The following is a 25,069-nucleotide window of genomic DNA, read 5'->3' as shown; positions in this document are numbered from 1 at the left end:
TGTATCTGACATGATGACTTCTGCGATGTTGTTATTGCACAGGCAATCTCGTGTGTATACAGCTTGTCAGTATTCAAAATTATTAATGTAGGGGGAAAAAAGAATATTGTGATTGATATACTGTATGGGATATTGATGTGATCGAATGAGTGCCCCGTCTGCGCTTCAGTGTGCGCAGGAGTGACAGCCTCGAACATTCACAGAATGTGGGAGGGATTTTCCGGTGTCAACCGCTCGTCAAAATTAAAGTCCTTTGCCTTATCATAGGCCCTGTTGAGGGCCGGCATGCTTTTAATTTGAAAAACCATAAAAGAACACACTCGATTTACTTCTGTAAACCATAAACCAGCAGTGGGATTCATGGCTGGAATAACTAAAGCAATGTCGAGTAAGTAATATGAAAACATGACTCGCCTCATGCCTCCTGTGTCATTCTGTTGAATGTGTAGTGTACATTGTTACATTTTTGCAGCTGGACCTTAGACGTTCTAATACGCAGTGTCTGGCCAGTTGTGTTGACATTTTGCAAGTGTGCCCTCTTTGGTGAAATATATACCGTGGACATTTCATGGTTGGAGTTAATGTGTATGTCATTTTTCAAGATCAACCTCTTATAATGCATATGTGTTTGCAATTGCGTTTGCCATGTCGTGCAGAGTTTCGTTTAGCTGTAGTGCAATTGCATGTGACAAAGGTGAAGGCTGACAACCTGAGCAGAGCCAAGAGGCTGATCACAGAGGCGTCGGGACAAGGAGCCAAGGTGGTGGTACTGCCAGTAAGTACAAGTAGCCTATTGGTCATTCAGTTCATGGTGTATATTTAGACTATTTAACAGGGTGTAATTCAATGAGAACTAATGAAAAGGCATGGAAATGTAGTAGTAGCATAACAACAACAACAACAATAATTATACTAAAAAGGAGACAATCTGCACACTTCAGCTCTTTTTTTGTGCAAAGAAGCTTTACTTGACTTGCAAGCTTTCGGTCCTTAGACCTTCCTCAAGACTTGAAGTGTGCGGATTGTCTCCTTTTTATACAGAAATTTCAACTGAATCCTGCACCTTCTAAATAGATGAGCGGTGGCCTATCACAACTTAAATTATTATTACTATTATTTTAAACTGTTTGGCCTCATTCTCGATTCATCCATTAGGAATGCTTCAACTCTCCTTATGGGACTGGTTTCTTCCCGGAGTATGCTGAGAGGATCCCAGGAGAATCCAGTCAGGTTCTGTCTGAAGCAGCCAAGGAGAATGAGATCTTCCTTGTTGGAGGTATGCATTTACAGTTGAGGACGATATTATTAGCCCCCCTCCTGAAATTAGACATTTCTCTTGATTTCTCAGTAAGAATGACCATTATTAACCGTTTCTGTTCTTCTGGAAACAAATACACTGATGGAGATAATGTTCAATGAGTTGAATTTGGATTTTTCTATTGATACGATGAGTTTAAACAAAAATGGGCAAAAATGACAAGGACAAAATTATTAGCCCCCTGATCATTATAGTCAATATGGCGCCATTTATGAACCAAAACTGACAACAGGCTCTGATAAGTTGCTACCTAGGTTGGCACATGCCCCACTAGGGATTTTGGCCCATTTTTTCACTGCAAAGTGTTCTAGCTGGTCCAAATCGCATGGATGCTGAGCATAGACATTAACCACAGACTCTCAGCGGGATTGAGGACTGGACTATGAGCGGGTGATTCCAATATCATGTTTTTAGTGTCCTTGAAGAACCTCTGAACTAATCTAAATGTATGCTTTTGGTTACAATGTTGTTGGAAGACCCAGCAATCCAGATTCAGACCCAGACTCCATGTGTCTGAGGCTGAATAACAGACTGAACTTGATGCCCCACCACTATGTGTAACTGTGGAAACTGCTTAGCCTCATTAGACCAAAGAAGCATTGGACACCTGCCTAGATGATTGTTATTGACCTGGCCTCACCTGGAGTTTTTTCCCCCACCAAGAAAGACAGTTGTTAGGGCTTGTCATCATATTGGGCTTTGTGGCCATCATCACAGAAGAACCCCTTTACTAAAGGCAGTGCATATCAGAGTGTTATTGAGCTTTGCCTGTGAACATTTGAAAGTCAAAAATGAGTTTTGAACGTCTGTGCTTTCATCTGATGATATTCAATTACACCTGCTTTGATGCATGAATTCTGCTTCTGTCAGGTGAAGAAAGGGATAGGCCTTGAATCGTTATAAGATGGTTTCCACAATTAAACATGGTGGTGATGCATCATTCTGTGGCAGCCTCAGCCACAGGAAACCTTGTTTGGGTGTACGGCACCATAAAAACTGAAAATTATGATAGAATGTGGAAAGTGACCTTGCAAAAATATGCTCATAGAGGGAGCTAAGATCTTCACTGGATCTTTCAATAAGATAATAACCCAAAACTTGTATCCGAAATAGTTCAAATGTTCTTCAAGGATACTAAAACCATGGTCATGGAGTGGTTCAGACCTCAATCCTTTAGATAGTATTTGAAGAGTGCTGAAAATGAATGTCCATCCTCAACATCCATGCAATTTGGACCAACTTAACTATTTGCGATGAAAAAAATGGGCCAAAATCCCTGGTAGGACATGTGCCAACATAGTTAACAACTAATCAAAGTGTCTGGTGTCAATTTTTGTTCATAAATGGCACTGTATTGACTATTAATGATAAGGGGGCTAATAATTTTGTCCTTGACATTTTTACACTTTTTTGTTTAAACTCATTGTGAAAATGGAAAAGTCAAATTTAACTTATTGGATACTATCTCCATGGTGTATTTGTTTCCAGAATAACACACATGTATTAATAATGATCATTCTCAATGATCAATGAAGAGATATGTCTAATTTCAGGAGGGGGGCTAATAATATCGTCCTCAACTGTAGGTGTGGTGGTGGTGGATGCATGCATTGTAACTCTGAACCCACCCTACTAATTCATCTGATTGGGCGATAGGTGCTGTTGAATACATGTGCTGTAATGTGTTTTCCCAAAGGGTCCATTCCAGAGGAGGACCAGGGGAAGCTGTACAACACTTGCTCTGTGTTTGGGCCAGATGGAAGCCTGCTCGTGAAGCATAGAAAGGTATACTGTCCCTTCTCGATCAAGACTATTGCATCAAATTACGCCAAGACTCACTAAGCTAGTATGGCTGTACTGACTAACTGCATTGTGAAAACACACACTAAATATTGTGACACAGCAAATGACAATTCTTCCCTGGTCAATGTGTTGTGCAGATTCATCTCTTCGACATTGACGTTCCAGGGAAGATCCGTTTCCAGGAGTCTGAGACCCTTAGTCCTGGCAGCTGTCTGTCCATGTTTGATACACGTGAGTCTATTAGAAGTTGCAACACATGAGAATATTAGAAGTTGCGACATTTGTCAGCACTTCCTCAGTGGGGTGTAGTACTAAAAACCATACCAACAATAACATTTTCACTTTCCTTTGTGCCCATCTCCAGCTTTCTGCAAGGTTGGTGTGGGGATCTGCTATGACATACGCTTTTCAGAGCTCGCACAGATCTATGCCAAAAAAGGTAATAGAATTGGTAATTGGAAAAGGGTAATTAGATAAATTTAAAAGGTAATTCAATTGTGTAGAACAGTGCTCATGCTTCCATTCATTAGCCTATTTTTTTCTGATATTTTAATATTCAGTGTGCATTTACATGTAATGAATAATTCATTATGTCAGGTTGCCAGCTGTTGGTGTACCCGGGGGCTTTCAACATGACCACTGGTCCTGCCCACTGGGAACTGCTGCAGAGAGGGAGGTCAGTTATCAGATTTTCAAAGGCATTTGGAATTTGGGATGCACACATCCACAAAAACAATAATCCAGGTGCCAGACAAAGGTAGTAGATAGTGTGAGAGTAGTCTGCACACTGGGTATAAGGTCAAAAAAAGATATACTTTTATTTAACAAATGATTTGATCCACCTGAGGAAGATTTCCACCGGTCAATCATAACGTTGCCGTTTGTTTCATAAAGTATACAGTGCCCTCCATAATTATTGGCACCCCTGGTTAAGATGTGTTTTTTAGCTTCCAATTATTCTATTTTTTTTCTAAATAATATGGGACCTTAATGGAAAAAAAGAGAAAAATCCAACCTTCAATACAAGTGCATTTATTCAGTGGGGAAAAAATCCCACATAAAGAAATAATTATTTGACATCAAATAATGTGTGTCACAATTATTAGCACCCCTGGTGTTAATATTTTGTACAACCCCCTTTTGCCAACAAAACAGCACCTAATCTTCTCCTATAATGTTTCACAAGATGGGAAAAGACAGAAAGAGGGATTTTCAGCCATTCCTCTTTGCAGAATCTCTCTAAATCATCCAGAGACCTGGGTCCTCTCCTCTGTACTCTCCTCTTCAGCTCACCCCACAGGTTCTCAATGGGGTTGAGGTCAGGGGACTGAGATGGCCATGGGAGGAGCTTGATTTTGTGTCTGGTGAACCATTTCTGTGTAGATTTGGCCATATGTTTAGGGTAATTGTCTTGCTGAAAGACCCAGTGATGACCCAGCTTCAGCTTTCGGGCAGAGGGCAACAGATTTTGATTTAAAATGTCCTGGTATTTCAAAGCATTCATGATGCCATGCACCCTAACAAGGTTCCCAGGGCCTTTGGAAGCGAAACAGCCCCACAGCATCACTGACCCACCCCCATACTTCACAGTGGGTATGAGGTGCTTTTCAGCATGCGCATCTTTCGTGGTACGCCAGACCCACTTAGAGTGTTTGTTGCCAAAAAGCTCAATCTTGGTCTCATCTGACCAAAGCACACGGTCCCAGTTGAAGCCCCAATACCGCTTGGCGAACTCCAGACGCTTGCGTTTATGATTGTGAGTGAGGAAAGGTTTTCTCCGTGCATGCCTCCCAAACAGCTTGTTGGCGTGTAGACAGCGCCTGATGGTTGATTTGGAGACTTTGTGACCCCAGGATGCTACCATTTGTTGTAATTCTGTAACAGTGAGCTTTGGAGATCTTTTGATTTCTCTTACCATCCTCCTCACTGTGCGTGGTGGCAAAATAAACTTGGGTCCTCGTCCGGGCTTGTTTACCACTGTTCCAGTTGTTTTGAACTTCTTAATTATTCCTCTCACAGTGGATATGGGCAGCTGCAGTTGAGTGGCAATCTTCTTGTAGCCTCTGCCTGACCTGTGAAGGTCGACGCACATCTGCCTCACTTGTATGCTGTGTTCCTTTGTCTTTCCCATGTTTAAGAGTGGATAAGAGAAATGGCCTCGGTGTCATGTCATATTTATACCCCAGGGAAACAGGAAGTGATGAATTACTAATTAAATGTTCCTACATACTCTGGTAAACTTTGTAAACTACTGTAGAAATGACAGAAATGCTTCAATTATATTTATTTCCTGGGAATTGTTAAGGGTGCCAATAATTGTGGAACAGGTGATTTAATGAAAAATAATTATTTTTTAGTCAGGGATTTTTTTAATTTCTTACAATTCATTTGAGTTGAAGGCTACATTTTCCTACAATTTTCAGTGTGACAGTATTCTTCTGCAATAAACACTGAATTTATTTTAAGGCTTTTAACACATCTCAACCAGGGGTGCCAATAATTGTGGAGGGCACTGTATATATTTTGGAGCTTAAACCCAGTGTGCAGACCACTCGGTTACAATGGCAGCCATTCCTCAGCACTGATAATGTCAGTCTTCATACAGATATGCAGATGCCACTTGTGCGTCTGCAGTGTTGATGTTACTCATTGTGTGGGCACGTTGATGTCAGGGATTCCATTGTGTTAATGTATGATTCGTAGTTAATGTACGACTGACCTCTTTTTCAAAGTGCTCATGTTTTATTCCAATCGCCGTTGTTTCCAGGGCTGTAGACAACCAGGTGTACGTGGCAACGGCCTCCCCAGCTAGAGACGAGACGGCCTCATACGTGGCCTGGGGTCACAGCACCGTAGTCAACCCCTGGTGAGCAGTGATTCACAACTGTGTGTCGTATTTATACTTCAGAACAGTCGGTAGGACACTGTTGGTAATTACATTACATTACATTAGTATTTAGCAAACGCCTTTGTTCAAAGCGACTTACAAGGAGCAATTTAAACAAGAACAGGGTAAGGCACAGTGTACAGTTGCAACACTGATAGCATTGTCCTACAAAGAGTAAAGAAGAGGACAATACATTAAAAAGTAGCAAAAAGTAAACAAAGACCTCAAGGTGCAGTGTACAGTTGCAACACTGACAACATTGTCAAACACAAGGTAATAGAAGCAACATTAAATAATAGGAAGGTAACAAGGCAAATTGGATAACAAGCAAGACATATAGGCGCAGTGTACAGTTGCTACACTGGCAACAATGTCCAACACAGAAATATCGAGCTAGACTGGTGTAATTCTTTTTCATGCAATTTAATTATGTCTCACCTGCCATTACATCACCCAGTGGGACTATTCATTCCACTGTTGTGTATTTGTGCATGTGTGTGCATGCATGTTTGTCATCATGCATGAATCCATTCCACACCCTTTACTTCTGTTTGTTGGAGGTGAACTCTGTCTTTGTCTCATAGGGGAGAGGTGATTACTAAGGCTGGAGCAACGGAAGAAGTTGTTTATGCTGATATAGGTGAGCTAACTTCAAAACCGTAAAATCCCGTAGAGACTCACATTGATCAAAGAGACATTGTAGACAAAACAAGTACAAGTACATCTGCCTGGGGCATAGGTACCAACAGTCTCAACTGTTACGATGAACCAGGAATGTGTGTGTGTGTGTGTGTGTGTGAGAGAGAGAGAGAGAGAGAGAGAGAGAGAGAGAGAGAGAGAGAGAGAGAGAGAGAGAGAGAGAGAGAGAGAGGAGAGAGAGAGAGAAGAGAGAGAGAGAGAGAGAGAGAGAGAGAGAGAGAGAGAGAGAGAGAGAGAGAGAGAGAGAGAGAGAATATGTACATGCATGTATTTGTTTTATTCAGAATATAAATGCAATATAGACCAGTGCAGCTAACTGAGTTACCAGCGCTGTGCATCTCTCACTCTACTGATCTCCATCTCTGTCCACATTAGATCTCCAGTATCTGGCTGATGTCCGCCAACAGATCCCCATCACAGCACAGAGGAGGAGCGACCTGTACAGCGTAGACACTGTGCAACACGGCTGAGGAAGTCCAGGCAAACAACCAGCTGGAGCTCAGTGAAGTTAGTTACTGTGAATGTGCACCTTCAATAACTGGAGCTGTTGTTCTAAATTGTGCACAGCACTGTTTAATGTTTTGCAGTGTAATTGAAAGCAGGCATACAAAGTGTCAAGACACGATGCATTTTTAATTAAATGGAAAACGGTGCCTTTAATGATGAGAAAATAATGCACATTGTTTTGAATTAAAACAGTGAATAGCAGTGTTCTGGGCTTGTATCAAGAAAGAAGAGGCAATTTAGTGTTAGTCGATGGCAGTAACAGCTTTCACATAATAAAATCGTTTTTTTTAAATTCTGGTTAGAAAGACCCTTAGGACATGAACCATGAACTGTGACAGAGTAAGTCACACTTAAGTCTTGAAATGTTTCTCTGTCTGTTACCCTTCAAAGGGATGTGACTTTGCCACGGTCATGAATTTCAGTAAAGTGTGAATTTGTGATTATGTACATGTATTGTGATCCTGTGTTTTTCACTTGACTTCATTTTCCTATTTTTTCTTTGTGAAAGTCACGTGGGTGGGATGGGTCAATACACAAACAACTAAGTCCTTCCTTGCAACAATGTCCTTCCGTACAAGTCAACATCGCCCCTCCAATAATTTCCTCTGACGTCCTGCCTTGTGTCTCTGTGCCTTCCCTCCTTCTGTGGTAAAAACAATAATGTGTACGTGCAATCAAGTAGCACTGGATGCCTTTTTGACCCTCCCCCCTCTGAATTACATGTACAATATGTTTTTGCAAGATATATTGAATGTTGCCTATTGAGATGGCATGAGATAACCTTCCAGTCACCAGGGCCAGAGGCATACATCTGGAGGAGCGACATTGACTTGTGCAATGACCTGTTGTGCTTCCTTAGAAGTGTTCCTGTTCAATACATAGTCCATGGAGCGTCCAGTTACGGAGGAGTGGCATAGTTCACTCGTGAATGCGCAGGGCAAGTCAGGTGGGTGGGGTACAGCAGCTGTAACGGTGGCACAACGCCTCAGTGCTTTTGTCTCTTCTATGTAGCTTCATATGGAGGAACCCTGTGGAATGTCTCTGGAGCTCCTCCCTGCTTAGCTGCCTAGACCCAGAGCACTCACTTCACCTGCTGGGCAAGCCAGACATCATTCCTGCCTCGTGTACCGGTAACTCTCCCCTAGGGGTTGTTTGTGGGCAGGCAGAGAGCATTTTGTATAGTCATCAAAATTTCACCTCAAAAGGCCTTCAGAGTCTTGAAGCCTGTTGTTGAACTAGGAGTCTATATGCTGTACCATGCATCTTTGAAAGTCCAACTTCCAGGAGGACCATAATGTAGTAGTGCAGTGTGTGTGTGCGTTTGCGTGTGTGTGTGCGTGTGCGTGCGTGCGTGGCTGGATTGCTAATCTAGAATGATGTCAAGAGCCACACACTGACACTTGTTGCACTACTGTACTTGACCATAGCTATTAATATTATGTAATAGTTTTCTTTTATGATGTCCCAAATGTATAGCTACAAGTCTGCCAAGCAAACCCAAGTTAGGTCAGTGCAGTGACATTGTATCGTTTCAGATCAAATAAATATAATCCTCTTAGCTGGTAAACCCTGTTTCAGGGACCATATAGAGTTTCTTGTCAGGTAGGGTTTCCATTGTCAGTGCGACAGCTGCACAGCCAGTTGGAAAACGCCTGACTGAGATCTCACTTTGTGGTGACGGTAGGTTTCCATGCTCTCATAATCCTGGACTCATTTTCAGGGTACTAAAAGCAGTTCAAGTGCTTTAGCCATCTCCACTCCTACATGACACCCGTCCATTTCACATCCATCCCTGGACGACCGTTAGCACACATACAGTGGGCTACTTTCCATCCAATGAAGAGACCTCTTCTGTCATCAAACATCTGTTTCAGCCAGAGTGTCCAAGTTCCTCATGTCTACCGTGATGATATCTGTGTCTTCGCTGTCTGAGTCATCTGGACAAAAAAACACACACATGTAAGGTATCAATAACACAGTGTCTCTACCTCACCAGGATGTCACCCACCAAGCAAAGTACTGTATATGCAAAAGAGGATATGGCTACATAGCCATGGCAATACCACTCTCCATGAAGTCAAATGGAAACCAGGGGACCCAGGTTTGATTCCAGCCCTAGGTCATTTCCCTACCTGTCTCCGTTTCTCTCTCCCATTGCTTTCCTGTCTCCTCTCAAACAGTCCGATCCAACAAAAGCACACACAGAAAACAAGCTCTAAAAACAAAAAGTGACTGTCAGCTGACTGTCAGCAATACCTGTGTGTACATGATGTCGTCTGCTTCTGCTGCCGTTCCATTTGGTCTGGAAAATGATGACTGCGGCGACCATGAGGCCCACGAGGACGAAGAGGACGGTGCTGAAGACCCACATGGCCTCCGAGGCCCGTGCCACCACCGGGCTCACCTGGACCTCCTCCGGCCCTGCATGGAGGGAGAGAGAGAGAGAGAGAGAGGAATCTGAGTCAATCTGAGTCATATGACATGGGTCTCAGGATGTACGTTGACTCAGGTGAATCAACAGTGAACTGAAGTCGAATATCGTGATGTCAGGCTTTTCCACCCTTATTGTTCAGACAAGATGGACAGGATGCCGGGTTCCAGATGTAATGATACAGCACACTAGCCCACCAAGCCATGGCACCCCCTCAGTATGACTCTTTACTTAAAGTATACTATTTTACTGAGTCAATCGACTCTCTGTTACAGTTTTATCTGCAGGGCTTTTTCTGAATGGGGAAATAGGGGCACTCCACCCTCATACCTCCACGGGTGCACCCTCATACTTTTTTTTAATATATAAATTACTTTTTTGAGCTCCCCTAGTAAATTCCCCCCTTCACCCCCCCGCAACGTGCCATGATGCTCCCTCATGCCAAAAATTCCTAGAAAAAGCCCTGATCTGTATCCTGGAATTTTAAGACTGTATACTGAATGTATTATTAAGACCTTTTTTAAGAGTATGCTTGAACAATGAAGCACCACAGAAACATAAATGTCAACATTCATGCTGGGAGCCAGATACAGTCAAGCCATTCATGCTGAGAATTTTCCTTAACAAATTAGGTGTCTGATACTTTGCATGTTGACACCTCGCTGACACAAGAGCATACTGTGCAACATAGGCTTACTCACAATCTGTTGTGCTAAAGGTCTCGTTGAGAACATGATTCTCAATAGCGCACGCCACCGGGACGTCAGTGGCAATGTTGACAGTCAGTATGCTGGTTATGTTGAAGAGCTCTGAGTCTTGAAGTGGCTGTGTGTAGGTCTGGACCGAGCCCTCAGGGGGCACGTCTGTGGCGTTCAGGAGCCAGTGGAGAGTAGGTTGAGGATAGCCCCCTCTGCTGTGGCATTCAAAGTGGGTCTTGCCCTTCGAGTCCACCTCTCCTCTTTGTACGGACGGGAAGCTGAAATGGGCTGTGCAAGAGTTGAAGACACATGTTCAACAGCAGTGATCACAGAATCCATAGAATCCCTTTTTTTTGTTTTTCAGGTTTGATACTTGTTACTTGTGGCATTTCATGTTGTACATCATGCACATCCAAATGTTCAACTTGATGTATTTAATTTTTTAAAGGTAAAAATTATTTTATACCCTCCCGTTAAAACATGTTGGATAAACCCTAATATTTAACCATAATTTAGTAATTAATACTGTTGAAAGTTATGTATTTGATATTTAATTGTATCCCCTTGGACTTACCGCCCACTCTGAGACACACAGTACACAGCACTGAGCTCCTCTCCCCGCCATCGAAGGAGATGTGGAGGCTGTAGCTTTTTGTGTCGGTTGTGACAATGCCAGCCAGGGTCATGGAGAAGTCCCCAGTCTGGGGCCCCAGGGAAGGCATCCTGGCCCTGGCGTGGTCAGTCCTATTCAGCATCTCCTCCTCCCCTAGCCTCCACATCTTCTTCACCATCTCCCCTTCTTCCTCACTCGTCCACAGGGCTGAGATGTTGGAGGAGAGAAGCCTCTGTGTGCTTTTATTGTAAGTGCATGGCAAGACCGCAGACTCCCCGAGCATGGCTCGAACACAGCCCTCATCTGTGAAGAAAACTATGAAGCACACATTTTTTATGATAACAGTTTTGACAGATGTAGTTAACTATACACTGTCAATGCCATGATATCAATTATTTGTTTATATGGGTAAGTGTTTTACAATAATTATACCTTCAGTTGAGACTAGCTCGACCAGTCCCAGTAGTAGGGCTGTAAACCACCTTGGTGTCATCGCCGGCAAGTTTCAATCACTCATCAAGGTGACTTGGCTGGCAAATCCACCTGAAAACCAGGTCCCGGGTACATCCAAAGATCCAAAGTATATGTCCAATCTGTGGGTCAAAGACCGATGGCAGCTTTGTCTCTCAGTTTGTGTCCAGCTCAACATTGTCCGTTGTTACAAAGAGCTCTTTCCCCTGCAGGTAAGGGAAAAGAGTGTCTATGGAAGAGTTCCTGTTGTCTGACGCATGGTGAAAAATGCTGGTGACAGCCAATGTTGAAGGAATCTGAGGACGAGGCGGGCTTCTGTTGAGGCTTGTTGTACCATTATCTCCGCCCTCGCATGCATGCGTCGGTGGAAGTCAACTCACCTCCCTTGATTTGGCCACAGCACACTAATTAGACTAGCACAGTCATGCGTCAGACAGACACCTCTAATTACACAATAAGTGTGTGTAATAAGTGTGAGTGAAGTGTACAGATAAAAAAAATAATTTCCTTTTATCTGTTCCCTACCCCAGGGGCCCATGTTTCTCTCCTTGACCTTTTCCAGTCTTGACCCTGTTTCCTTTCTTTACTCTATCTCATCAAATGCCATCAGATAGGCTGTTCTGGGATACTTTGAACCAGAGAACCATCTAAGTTAAGCTTCAGTCCCTGTGATCCCAGTTGGCAGAAAGGGTGTGGCCACCAGTGCACCAAGGTAAGTCATGCAAAGCAGGAACAGGTTACAGTAGGGCTACGCTCCTCCCCTCCCCTCCCAGGGTTTGGCTTCAGGGGGCATCTGATCTGTCTCACTTGTTTAGAGCGTCGACAGCTACAGCGTGCAAACAAGGTGGTGCTGGTGACCTTTACATCTCACTACAACGGTTTATCACACCCTAATCCACAACAGTTCACAAATAGGCATCCTGTTTGATATTAGGTCATTGGATATTGGGCAGCATCTGGTGATGTTGGGTTGAATAACAATTGTTTGAACAAAAAAGGCATTTTTAATAATGAGAAATAGTTGAAAATGGGAAGATCTACAGTCAGGAAAACATATTTTTGTAACATTTTGGCCAAATAGCCACTTATAGCTGCTTTAATGCAGCGTAGTGTTATAAGCCATGTCAGGTGTTTATGCTCTCTTCTCCATCTCCTGTCGTTACTTTTCCTTTAATAGGCACTTTGCCAATGAAAAAACAACATGACCTAAATTCAGCTTTTACACCGGTGTGTGTATTGTCATATCACTAATGTGCAGGCCAGCATGACCATGAATCTGCCATCTGGGCCTTCTGCCCGCATACTGGTCCTGTATTTATGGTGCCTCAATCCTATATTGATGCATATATTTATACACCATTTACATGTTATACAATGTGAAAATTACATCCTATTACATGTAGGCCTATGATATACAGTGTATATTATTCTGGCAATCCTTAAAAAACGTATGTAAACGTAATGTATTGGTGTTCATTGAATTTCACACACCACATGATAACAGAGGCTAGATAGATTCTATCTGGGAGCTGGAAGAAACGGAATGCTTCGTCCAATTAACTTTGTAACTTATTGTAAGATATTATGGCATTTTATGCACCAGTGACCTGTAAAGAAATGCTTCACTGTAACAGTCAACCGAGTCCACAGGGGGGAGCTCTGCGATTTATCAGGCTCACTACGGCATGTTGTTTCCGGAAATAACCAGTGATGAAGAAGGTTATTTGGCATGGAGAAAATGCCAAAAGGTTGGGCACGGGATAACTTTTCATATTTTGTGACACTCCATAACATGTATTCATGTATCTCCCAAAGGTTTTTCGGCACAATTGCCGGAAGCACTTGGCTACAAACTCCGTGACGGGGAAGGGTTTGTAACATTGTAACGTGTGTAATGCTACTGGAGATACAAACTGTCAAACCAGCTGAAGCTGCAGGAGCAGCAACTGACGCACGCGACCATGAATGTCTTTGTAAACTGCCTGAAAAGGAGGGCGCATGTTTGGAGAAGGGAGCTGTGTCATTTACAAAATGGTCAGTTTACATTTGTGCAGCAAGCATCAATTCAACATCATACAGATAAACAAAAGTTGCCACGTGCAATTCACTTTGCCCAGGCTGGCTTACATATAAGGTTCAGTTCCAGGACTTTTTCCAGTTCACACTGCTTATGCAAAAGAAATAAAAACTGGACTGATCACTCCAAGGCAACAAAAGAAGATAATGATGACGAGGACAATTATAGTGATGATGAAGGTGCAGAGGATGTTATTATTGAGGAAAGTGAAGTGGATGAACTATTTGAACAGTTTGTACCAACCACTGTGGGCCATGGAGATCACAGGGTGTTCATCGTGCACCCTGAGGTGAAGTGGGGAAGTAAAAAACAGCATTTAACCACAGGTGAGTTATGATTTAAATCTGTAAAGGAATGGAATGGCATCACTTTTCAAATGAAAGAAAAGCATCACTCAATAACTGTACTTGTAACGTGATTTTTTTTTACACGTCATTATTTTTCTTTACCAAGCTGAGCTTCAAATGGCAGAGGCGGTGGGTCTGATCCAGACATTACAAAACTGGACAGTAGTGGACAAGATCATAATGTCCACAAAGACACCAGAAAAGAGGAAGATATTTGGCAAGGGCAACTTCCAAACCCTTACAGGTTTGTGGTAGATCTCAATGGCACCTGTCTGTTGGCCTACTATTGTGGCCCCTGGAGATTTGGTTTTGTTATATTTATTTAACCTGGTCTAAGCATACCCTTGTAGTAGCTTTATGGATGGCAGCAGGGCCAGGCTAATACACATTATTCATTATTTGTTCACAGAAAAAATCAGGAAGACCCCTGGGATCACTGCAGTGTTTGTGAATGTAGAACGTCTGTCTCCATCTGCTGAGGTAGGTTGATAAAATGTAAAGCCATTGTGTGTGCCAGCTGTATGTTGTCATGGCTTTAAATCCACTTTGTCTCATCCTTTCAGAAAGAACTACAGGATGCCTGGGGAGTTAAGGTCTTCGATAGGTGCACAGTGGTGCTCCATATCTTCCGCAGGAATGCACGCACCAAGGAGGCCAAACTTCAGATCTCTCTTGCAGAGATTCCCCTTTTAAGGTAACCTCATCAAGGTTTCTTATTCTATCCATATTCACCAGATACTTGTCATGCTGAATATGAAATTGTAGTTGTAGACTCTGTTTTTAGGGAAAAACTGCTATTGGGTCATTTCACATGAAATCAGACACTTTGGGACCCGACCGACAACGAGGGAGAAACAGACTAGCAAAGGTTTACATATGAGGGTAGGACACTATACATTCAGCCTTGATTATATCAGTCAGTGTAAGTCACAAAAAGTTGTCTGAGGTGTTGTTTGAAAGCTCTTTTCTGGCTCTACAAATTACACAACAGCATGGAATACAAAAACCTTCAGAATATGAATTCTGATACATTGAAAAATTATCATTGAATGAATTGAATGAATATCAAAATATCAAAAAATCTTTCTGTGACTTACACTGACTGATATAATCAAGGCTGAATGTATAGTGTCCTACCCTCATATGTATAGTCTTGTGATGTGATGTTATTGCGTAGGCCTATGTTTTTCTGTTTTCTGTATTCTGTTTCGTCTTAACGAGTGTTGCTCAGGGATGCAAACTGAATTTCAGTGCAAACTGACAATAAAGTATCATCGTATCGTATCGTATCGTATCGTAAACCTTTGCTAGTCTGTTTCTCCCTTAATATTGGTGTCAGATTCACACGAATGCAGCTCTGGGGTGCTACCTTGCTATTAAACAGGCACACCAAGTATGATTGAAATCGGTGTCGGTCGGGTCCCAAAGTGTCTGATTTCACGTGAAATGACCCTATTACCAAAAACAGCAGGATGAGTACATTTTAATAGTAGGGATGTCTTTAACCTAGATCAAGTCTGAAGAATGAAGTGGCAAATCTCGATCAGCAAGGTGGAGGCTCGAGGTACATTATGGGTTCAGGTAAGTCTAAATTATGCATAAATCATTTTCTTAGCACTTCACCTCTGATAAAACCTCATTATCACCAGAATTGTAATAACCAAGCCTTAATCTGTTATTTAAAGGTACACTGTGTAAGATGTTTAGTTGTTTATTTCCAGAATTCATGCTACCCATTCACTAATGATGCCTTTTCCATGAATTCTTACCACCACCATTAAATTCTAAGTATTCATTATGACTGGAAAAAATTCACTTTTCATACATGACCTTCTCCATGGTCCGCCATTTTGAATTTCCAGAAATAGCCATTTTTAGCTGCAAAAATGACTGTACTTCGGCCATACTAGAAAAGATTAGTTTATTACATAGCAAACTTTCATGAAAAGATCAAATTTGGCAATAGGCAGCCCAGTTTCAATAAGCAGCATAGCTGCAGTACCTTTATGTCAATTTTCTTTCTATGTACCTTCAAGACTCTCTGTAATGTCATGATGATGTTGATGTTGTTAGTTAAGTGTTAAGTTAGTTAAGTGTTTTCTGGGGTTGTTTTCGCACACAATTTAACTCTTCTTTACTTTTGAACTTGTGTGCTTCTAAGGTGAGACAGCGATGGAGGTGCAACAAAGGCTCCTGAGGGATCGAGAGCTGAGGATCCGGGCCACTCTGGAGCGCCTGAGGCGCAAGAGGCTCCTGCTCCGCTCCCAGCGCAAGAACAAGGAGTTCCCCATCGTGTCTGTCATGGGCTACACCAACTGTGGTCAGTCTCAGAAGCAAGCAACACTTTTTTAGATGCCTCAAACCTGTAGTCATTGTCCTGCTTCACTTCCGAACGTGACTTGTCAGGCGTCACAGTGAAAAGGGGCTAGCTGGGACCTTCACAGCATTTGACACTGGCATATGTGGCGAGGGAAGAGACTGCCACCTGAGCACTGTTGCCATGACTGCCAGTCACATGTGTGATGGGTTAAACACAGAGCCTGAATTCCGTTGTGTGTGCACTTTGTGCCGTGAATCACTGCTTTATTATATGACCTATCCTCAATGTAAACCATGCTTGTTATGTTATGCAATGCTATACTATGTTATGTTATATTATGCTATGCTATGCTATGTTTGAATAGGAAAGACCACCCTCATCAAAGCCCTGACAGGTGATGCTGGCCTGCAGCCCAAAGACCAGCTGTTTGCCACGCTGGATGTGACGGTGCATGCAGGGCAGCTGCCCAGCCGCATGGCCGTCCTCTACGTGGACACCATCGGCTTCCTGTCCCAGCTGCCCCATCAGCTCATTGACTCCTTCTCCGCCACGCTGGAGGACGTGGCACATTCGGTGTGTACCGCTAAACGCCTCTCCCGGTCAATTTCTGTGTCCTGTAATTGGAGTGAAATGACGTACAAGATGTGTTTTTTTTTACCAGCTGTGTCTGAAATGTAATAACGTGATGCATTGAAGATAGTGTGTGGCTGTAACTGTAACTGTATTGATATAGAATTCTGAAAATCCTTTCAAGTGCATGTCATTTGCAAAATTTCCAGGCTATCTTCAATGACTAACATTCTGTTCAGCGATGAAGTCAGTTATTGGCAATTATTGAAGTCAGTTATTGGCAATTATTGAAGTCAGTAATGGCAATAGCATTTCTCTGTTGCTCAGACAAGTTTTCTGACATGAAGATTTTAAACGGCCGGCTTAGTGCCTATCTTAACTATGTAACTCGTGAGACAATTAAGATAGCAAGTCGTTTCCCAAATCAAGGCAAGTAAGTCATTGAACTGAGCTACTATAATCCCCCGCCCTCGCTCCCCTCTCAATCTCTGTCTCCATCTGTTTGTTCTTCGTTTGCCCTCTGCAGGACCTCATTATTCATGTGCGAGATATCAGCCACCCGGAGACTGCATACCAGAAGGCCAACGTGCTAAACGTTCTGCAGAACCTGCAGATCCCAGACAAACTCATGAGCTCCATCGTAGAAGTCCATAACAAGGTCGACCTCGTCAGCGAGTAAGGACCTTTGGAAACGCCCAACATTGCTCCTGCTCTGACTGAACATTAGTATCAATGGTTGTCTTTCATAATATTAATAAAATCCCATTCACCGTCCATCCCACATACAGTATTATGTTAGGAGGTTTCTATTTTGGAAAGAAACGTTGTATTGTGTGAAATGGAGGGTGGGCCAGAACGTTAGTGTTTTAAGTACGTGGAATGGATTTTGTGCGGGATTTGATGTATATTTTGAATGATAACCTTGGGTTACATTCGATACACCTGTTTCATGTGCTCAGGTGTGCAGAAGCACTGTATTGTAACTATTTGTTATCTATCAGTGGCTCTCATGAATGCATTACATTGATTACAATCTTGTTCATTCTCATTCCGTTCCCCCTCAGGTACCAACCCACGGAGCCTGACTGCTTGCCCATCTCAGCACTGAAAGGTACAGGTTTGGACGACCTTTCACAGAAAGTGGAGGAAAGAATCCTGCAGTCCACAGGGAAGCAAGTCATGTGCCTTAAAGTGGACCTCAGCAGCCCTCAACTGGGGTAAGTAAAGTCAATGCGCTAGAAACAAATGCATGATTGTATTGTTCACTGATGATTAACAGGTTATGTGATCACACGGGATTCAGGACTCTTTGTGTGTGTGTGTGTGTGTGTGTGTGTGTGTGTGTGTGTGTGTTAATAGCTGGCTGTATAAAGAGGCCACTGTGCAGGAAGTGGAGTCGGGAGGAGACGACTGCATTGCCAGTGTCAAGGTCATCATCAGTGCTGCTGCATACGGACGCTACAGGAAGCTGTTCCACAAGGCATGATGATGACACCCACAGACTATCCTTAGCCACATTGGTGATGGTGCAGATCCATAGCAGCAGCACCAGCAGCAGTAATGATGTCTTTTTTGGGCCTTTTATTCATGAAAGGACAGTGAGAGAAACAGGAAGCGAGTGGGGAGAGAGAGACGGGGAAGGGCAAACAAAGGACCCGAGCCGGAATCAAACCCGGGTCGTCGGTGTAGCAGTGCAATGCCCTGAGCCACGGCAAAACAACATGTCTCAGAACAACATGCTCCAGTGCTATCACATAGAGATGTATTGCAGAGATCACATGCGCTGATCAGAGCACACATGCGCTGCATCGATTTGATCCAATTTTATGGATTTATGCGCTATTGCGAACATGGCCATTGTCTCCTACTGTAGCTGCACCCAGACTACCCAGGAGAACAGGGAGTATGCTCCTCTCCTCTGACCTCACACTGGCTCTATTCTATCTGCAGTACTGCACACACCTGTGGTCACCTCAGGAATCTTATCAGCCGAGCAGAAATGACAAAAGGAGACATGTTCAACATTGAGTAAAATATTATTGTGAAACTGTAACAGTAAAGTGACAAGTGTAGTAGAAGGCAATGTCAGTGGAAACACTTTGTATCTGGCCTTTCAATGTATCATGAAGCAGCAGGCAGTGAATACAAAAGTCATAATTGTCTACTATGGCATACCATAGTGTTGTCATCCTTTGTTCTAAAAACAAAACAAAACAAAAAACAAGCAACTTGTGAACTGAATGTGACTCAAAGTCTTCCATTTGGTCTAGGTGTCAGAAGTTTGTTCGCGTAACCATGTATTTATCCATTGGAATGTACATTTTTGGAATGCATCAACCTTTAAAAAAAGTCAGCTTTCTTTTTTTTCAGTAAAAAGTTCACAAGTGAAAAACTGTGACGTAATAAAATATTGCACTGTGATGTTGTTGAAATCCTTGTCCTCTATTGGCACATTCTCTCAGTCACTGAAAGTGGATAAGGCCTGCACATCCACGTTTTTGAAGTAACATAAGCACAAAAGAGGGAAAAAGTCCACTTCAACCAGGAATTCGTTGATGCCTCTTTTTTTACACGTCTGAGGAAGGGAAACACTTGAGTTAGGTCTGTTGACCCGAAACATCACAAACAAAAAAAGAGGGACGAACAAATTTCTGGTTAAGGCAAATATGTTTCCTTTTTGCGCTTCTGAGCCAGTCACATTAAGACGTTGGGCTTCTGATCAGTTTTTCGTTGAGGGCGATGATCTGGCTGCAGAAGGGGATGAGGCCTACAAAGTCTCCGGCAATGATGTTGAGGCAGCTGCGCTCCTGCCCAGGCCTCTGGACTCCTAGCCACTCCCTCACCTCGACCCAGTTGGCCAGGCTCAGCGAGCGCAGAGACTCCTTCAGGTGCGACGTGATGAAACAGCGATCCGCCGTCAGGTTCAGGCCCGCGACAAAGAAGCCATCTGTGCCAGGGAGGAATTTAGGGATTTGTAGGTTTTGCCACAGTACAGTAGAGTGGGAAATTTTTATACTTGAACGCAATACAGTTCAATAAACGTATGTCTACTGCGTATGTATGGGCAATACAGTATATGTAGATAGGATGGGATTTGGGGAATTTTCTCACCTGGGCGACCGAGTGACTTCTGCCACTCCAGGTAGTGTATGAGGCCCTCTGCGCTGGGCTTGTTGGCCCACAGGTAGGGGATGGCTGGCCAGAGGTCATCGTGTCGAGCGGCAGCCTGGTCATCATAGGACAGGATCACCTGATGCTTCAGACTCCACAGCCTACGCAAGGTCAGAGTAGACTCCTGTGGAACAGATGGCAGTCACATAACCAACATGAATGTACTGTATTGTGTGTATTATGTGTGCTTAAAAAAAGGTAAGGGAATTGCTCAGCCCGACAGTTAAATATTACACCCAGCCACATCCTTGAGAATACCGACTTTTTACACACTCTTTGTGTGTGTGTGTGTGTTTTCATGTATCCGCTATCTCACTCACCGTGCGAGGGCAGAGTTTTGAGGCAAACGTTCGCTTGAGAGAATAAATGAACGCTTCGTGGAGTTTCTCGTTCAGACCTTCAAAGTGCCTGAGAGCCAAGATGACAACCTCCTTCGGGTGAGCGTCAAGCCAACTGGACATTTCTTGTAATGTTTCCTGGAAGACACAGGAAATTCACATAAGGTTTTATAGGGTCACCAAATAGGCATCATTGATTACATTTAGCAGACTCTTTTAGCCTACCCAAAGTGACTTCCAAGCCAAGTGACAAATAAGAACATACTCAGTGGCATACGTGGGGAGTACAGAGCACACAGATCAAGCAGTGTTTGTGTAGAGCCGTTTTAAGTGCAAAGTTTGACTTTTTCTTTTTTTATATTTTGAAGGTGAGAGCAGGTTCACACACAGGAAAAAGACACTAAGGTCCACGAGGAGGTTTTTTTTATTATTTTTCTGAGAGCAGAGTAGAGCAGGCATTTCAGTGTTCTACTGTCATCAATGCTCTCTGCTCACCTGTGTCCTGCGAGTATTTTGAAGGAAAAGTGTCACTGAAGAGAAAGGTCTTTACTAACTTCCTGACTGAGGCTCATTCACTGACAGACAGAAGTGGGAACTTACCATGACTGTAACATATGTATATATGACGTGTGTGAAGTACAGGTCATCTGTTTTGTCACGAGGTTTGTGGGCTATCCTCAAGTCGAAGTAGCGGATCCCTTCTTTCAGTTGCTCTATTACGCCTTTCTCCTGTTTGTAACAACATGAATAACACTGTTATGAAAGTGTATTCTGCACCGTACAACACGAATAACACTGTTATGAAACCTGTAATTAACCGTAATACACCTCTCAAATCTTACCAGCTGAGCAGGAATGACAAAAGAAGACAGATTCAACATTGAGTAAAATATTATTGTCCCAGGTTGTGAGTGTGAACATGCATGCCAGGTTTTCACATGATATTTTGAATATCAAACTGATGACCACATCACAATGTCTGTGTGAAGGTGTTTTCATATCATTGGTAAACCATTTGGTCTCTGAGTTCAAGTTTTTATGGGTCACCACTTGCAAAGTTGGCATAAGAATGTGTGACAGTGCTGTGTCTCAACTCAAAGTGTCATTCACATAGGCTAATGTTACCAAATAATGACTTTAGGCCTAAATTTCCCTCCCATCCCATCCCCCTATTTTATGTAGTGCATTATTTGGTGCACTTCTTCTTTCATTGACCAATCCCTTTGCTTTGTCTTTAACATTTCTTTGTAAAGCCCACTGACCGGTCTGGTTTTAAAATGTGCTAAAACAAGTTGTCCTCGCCTGAAGTGAAGAGCCATCACACACGTCAGAGGGTTTGAGTTCAGACCTATTTTCAGACCTTTTTTCTTCCAAAGACCTGCCCATATAGGCTACTGCCTGTCACTGATATGCCTGCTAGGCATAAGCATAACCAACACAAATATTATGTTACACTAACACTGTTGTTACTTTGGCATTGAAAACCAGTGTTTGTAACCAAAGCTTAATAAAAAGCAACATAAGGAATGCGCGTGCAATCTTGCCTGTGTCGTGGCCCATCTGTAAATGACAGGTCGCGTGAAGCAGTAGAAGAGGCCGTCCAGAACCCTGAAAGTGTCCGACTCCGACCGAACCAACGGTGAACTGGTGTCAAGACAATAACTCATGGTATCATGACTGCCTGTTAAAAAAAGTTAGTATACCTGGTAAGTAATTGTAAATAAGTCGGATGGTTTTGAACTCTGCGAAATTCGTCTTCATAGCCTACCTGGGATGGCGAGGTTTGTCAAGGGTATGTCCCATAGCTTTTCGGACAACGTTGACATCCAGTCGCAGTACTTGGAATCATTTGCGCTCAAATCCATACGTTGCCACGGACGGATAGTGATCAGATAAGTTTCAACTCCAGCTGCAGTTTTGTGCAGACTATGGAAACGTACCTTTTGAACACAACTGGCCAACAAATTAACTTCGTAAAGTTCGACTCACTTTCCGTCGTCCCAAGGAGCTGTCGGCATTCGCTTGCAGTCAATAACTGAGCGTGTACAAAAAAGCTACAGTGTCGCCCGTGATAAAGTGTAAAACTGAACCATTTCCTGGTTCTTTGTCATTTTACTAGCATACCTGCTGCAGTCTTGTGCCAAAGCCCTGCATTGTCTTACTAAAACCAAAGGCAGTCTATTGCATTATTAGGCTAATTCGTGTCAGATCCTATCAGTGAGTTGATCACAGAAATCCGAGCCGGCGAAATGTGCTTGATCAGACAGTCACAGGTCGCAACAATCATGACGTCAATATTGTGGATCTGTGCTGTTGGTTTCTGCCATTCAGAGGAACCCAATCCTGTTACTGCGTATCTCTAGTGCCTCCTTATAATAAAGCCACATTAATCAGCTTTGCTAAATATTAACCCCTTAGCGCAGAGCCTCTGCTATAACCTTCTTGTCACCAAAATTGTAATGGCAAGTCTTTTTAATAAGTTAATTGGGTTACACAAGACTCTGCATTGTAGTAGCTATGTTGTTATGATGTAGCCTAGTTGAATGTGTTCATCGATGGGCCCATCTGCAGTAAGAGGCTTCCACCTGACCAGACTATATGGTCCTGGAACGGACCCACACTCGAATCATCTGACACTGTATCAACATTCCAAAGATGGCAACATTTGTATCTTTTAATTTATAGCAGCTATATATATGAAATGAATACTAGCCACAGCCAAGTTTTACTGGCATTTGATCAGATGGCAGGTGCCAACATCAAACCCAGCTGGGAAGGGAAAAGCGGACATTTGCTGGTTGTAGTGTTATATTCAGTTCAACATTTGGGTTTAGTTTAATGACATGAGAACTAGGCTACAATAATCACCCAATTGCTCCTCCTTAAATGTCTGTGGTCTCTACAACTCTTATTCCTCTTTCAGAAGCCCACACACAAACTGAGTATTATGGATGCTGATATATAACAGAGAAGTTTCTTTCACAGTATAAGGGGCCCTGCTTGGAAAGACTGAAGTCTCTGCAAAAAGTTTCAGTTCCCAAACTCCCTCCCAGCTTGTGACATAGGCTGACATCAGTGACATCAGTTATTTCACACACCAGTGTGAGAATAAAGGGAGAGTAGAATGTGAAATATCTTTGGTTATAGAGTGCATGGATATCACCAAACATGTCAATCTTCCTTCTGCGTTAGCTCATCTCCGCTCATATTGGTCTTCCACCAATATGAGTAATATTGGTCTTCCACCAATATGAGTAATATTGGTATTCCACCAATATGAACTTTGCCCTGAGTCCCTCTGTCTCTCGGAGTCTGCTAAATTGAGACCCATTTGAGATAAGTTCAGTGTTGAGAGATAAACTTGTCAGGGCAGACGATACATCTGATGTGGCTCACAGTGGGTGGACAGATAGTGAAAAGGGAAGTGGAGGTGGAGGCAGGGGTGCTGTTTACTCATCACTACCATTGACTGGACACCCTGCTGTACCAACTCTTGACCCTGACAGTTAACCTTTCTTTCCTTCAGCCCTGACAAGATTGCATTTAAATTCAACGACTCAATTATTTTCTTTGCAAAAGCTTTAAGTTGTTTTTTTTTCTCATAAATTGATCATGTAAGGCAGTGTTTCTCAACAGGGGCTCTACAGCCCCCCTGGAGGCGTTGGGGAGCCCTAGGAGGTGTTGAGAAGTACACAACTGACAGGGGGCCGTGCTTAGTTGCCATTGGGAGGCATTAGTCCATTCTATTTTTTTAATAGAGTGGGGGGCATTGGTAGACTTATGATGCAGTAAAAGGGGCGTTGAGAAGCTTATGATGAGGTCCAGGGGGGTTTGTTCAAAAAAGGTTGATAACCACTGGTGTAAGTGGTGTAGGGTGTTTAGAAAAGTGATTGTACACTGACTGCTTTGTTTTGATAGTTTTGGTTCCCTTTATTTTAGACCATTTGAAACATTCTATTGTTTTCGGAACAGAGTTTATCTTTTCTTCTTCAAAGATGCATATTCTCCATAACATGACTGGCACAAGTATTGCTGATACAAACCTCATGCTGTTTTGTTTTGAGTTATCGAAGACGTTGGACAGTAGCAGTAAAATAGTGATACAAAAAATGCCTCATGCCAGAATTCAAACCACAGTGTACCATGCACCAAGAAAATAAACAGCATATTCTACACCCGCGCCTACACGTAAATATGCTGGTAGGTAGTAGTGATGAGAATACCAGTGATATTCAGGTCGGCTGATATTGTGTGCTTGCATAAAGGTTGCAAGGGCTGTGCGACTGGACCCACATGCTAACCTGCTGGGGACATAGAGCATGGGTAGATGTCAAAGTAGTTCCTCCCATACTATCCTGTTGCTTGTGGCCTCTTACCTCAGTGTGCCCCCGCCTCTGTGGAGAAAACAATAAAGTTTCCCTGATGTCAACCTCAGCAGAGCAACTTTTGGGCGGGCTTTCCCTAGCCTGGTTTTACCAGACCACATTAATTAGATCGTAATTACTTTCAGGTCTGGGTCCTCTGTGCCCTGAAGAACTTAGGCGGAAGGAGTGAGCTCAGCTCTGGGGTGAATTTCTCAAAACCAAAGTTGCTTACTACATTAACTACTTTGTTGTTTTCAATGGATTTTCCCATTGGCAACTACCGAAGTTGCTAACAGGCTAGCAACTTCTCTTTTGAGAAATTCACCCCTGGTTTGAAAAGAGCTCTGACCAATCGCTGACAGTAATTGATGTTCATGACGTATGTTATTATGCTCCCAGGTGCGTTCGCTCATTGGCCGGTAACACTAGTTGTCTGAAAACCGACTGAAAACCCT

The 25,069-nt window shown here is 43.0% G+C and overlaps 4 protein-coding genes across 4 annotated transcripts; 2 read left to right on the top strand and 2 right to left on the bottom strand.

Moving 5' to 3' along the window:
* The first annotated feature begins 271 nt into the window (after nucleotides 1–271).
* On the top strand, nucleotides 272–7,661 carry nit2 (nitrilase family, member 2). The gene is made up of 10 exons (XM_063201541.1): nucleotides 272–388; nucleotides 657–775; nucleotides 1,156–1,276; nucleotides 3,015–3,103; nucleotides 3,259–3,352; nucleotides 3,486–3,560; nucleotides 3,719–3,797; nucleotides 5,889–5,987; nucleotides 6,593–6,648; nucleotides 7,083–7,661. The coding sequence occupies exons 1-10, from the start codon at nucleotides 361–363 to the stop codon at nucleotides 7,175–7,177; spliced, it is 855 nt and encodes a 284-aa protein (XP_063057611.1). The 5' UTR covers nucleotides 272–360; the 3' UTR covers nucleotides 7,178–7,661.
* LOC134451241 (ICOS ligand-like) lies at nucleotides 7,322–11,739 on the bottom strand. The gene is made up of 5 exons (XM_063201540.1): nucleotides 11,389–11,739; nucleotides 10,918–11,271; nucleotides 10,347–10,631; nucleotides 9,471–9,635; nucleotides 7,322–9,151 (listed from the first exon to the last, which is right to left on the bottom strand). Exons 1-5 carry the CDS (start codon nucleotides 11,447–11,449, stop codon nucleotides 9,072–9,074), a joined length of 945 nt encoding a protein of 314 aa, XP_063057610.1. The 5' UTR covers nucleotides 11,450–11,739; the 3' UTR covers nucleotides 7,322–9,071.
* Nucleotides 11,740–13,164: 1,425 nt separating this feature from the next.
* Nucleotides 13,165–18,421, top strand: gtpbp6 (GTP binding protein 6 (putative)). The gene is made up of 10 exons (XM_063201538.1): nucleotides 13,165–13,830; nucleotides 13,958–14,095; nucleotides 14,261–14,331; nucleotides 14,415–14,545; nucleotides 15,362–15,432; nucleotides 16,013–16,171; nucleotides 16,536–16,744; nucleotides 17,268–17,416; nucleotides 17,806–17,958; nucleotides 18,101–18,421. Exons 1-10 carry the CDS (start codon nucleotides 13,389–13,391, stop codon nucleotides 18,225–18,227), a joined length of 1,650 nt encoding a protein of 549 aa, XP_063057608.1. The 5' UTR covers nucleotides 13,165–13,388; the 3' UTR covers nucleotides 18,228–18,421.
* An 837-nt stretch (nucleotides 18,422–19,258) lies between these two features.
* On the bottom strand, nucleotides 19,259–22,606 carry si:dkey-66a8.7 (PI-PLC X domain-containing protein 1). The gene is made up of 6 exons (XM_063201539.1): nucleotides 22,019–22,606; nucleotides 21,795–21,931; nucleotides 20,851–20,979; nucleotides 20,233–20,388; nucleotides 19,853–20,036; nucleotides 19,259–19,688 (listed from the first exon to the last, which is right to left on the bottom strand). The coding sequence occupies exons 1-6, from the start codon at nucleotides 22,113–22,115 to the stop codon at nucleotides 19,441–19,443; spliced, it is 951 nt and encodes a 316-aa protein (XP_063057609.1). The 5' UTR covers nucleotides 22,116–22,606; the 3' UTR covers nucleotides 19,259–19,440.
* Between the last annotated feature and the right edge of the window lie 2,463 nt (nucleotides 22,607–25,069).

This window comes from Engraulis encrasicolus, chromosome 6, assembly GCF_034702125.1.
Source record: "Engraulis encrasicolus isolate BLACKSEA-1 chromosome 6, IST_EnEncr_1.0, whole genome shotgun sequence".
Classification (NCBI taxonomy): domain Eukaryota; kingdom Metazoa; phylum Chordata; class Actinopteri; order Clupeiformes; family Engraulidae; genus Engraulis; species Engraulis encrasicolus.
The sequence above is the reverse complement of the archived record's forward strand: the minus strand, read 5'-3'. Positions and strand labels throughout refer to the sequence as shown.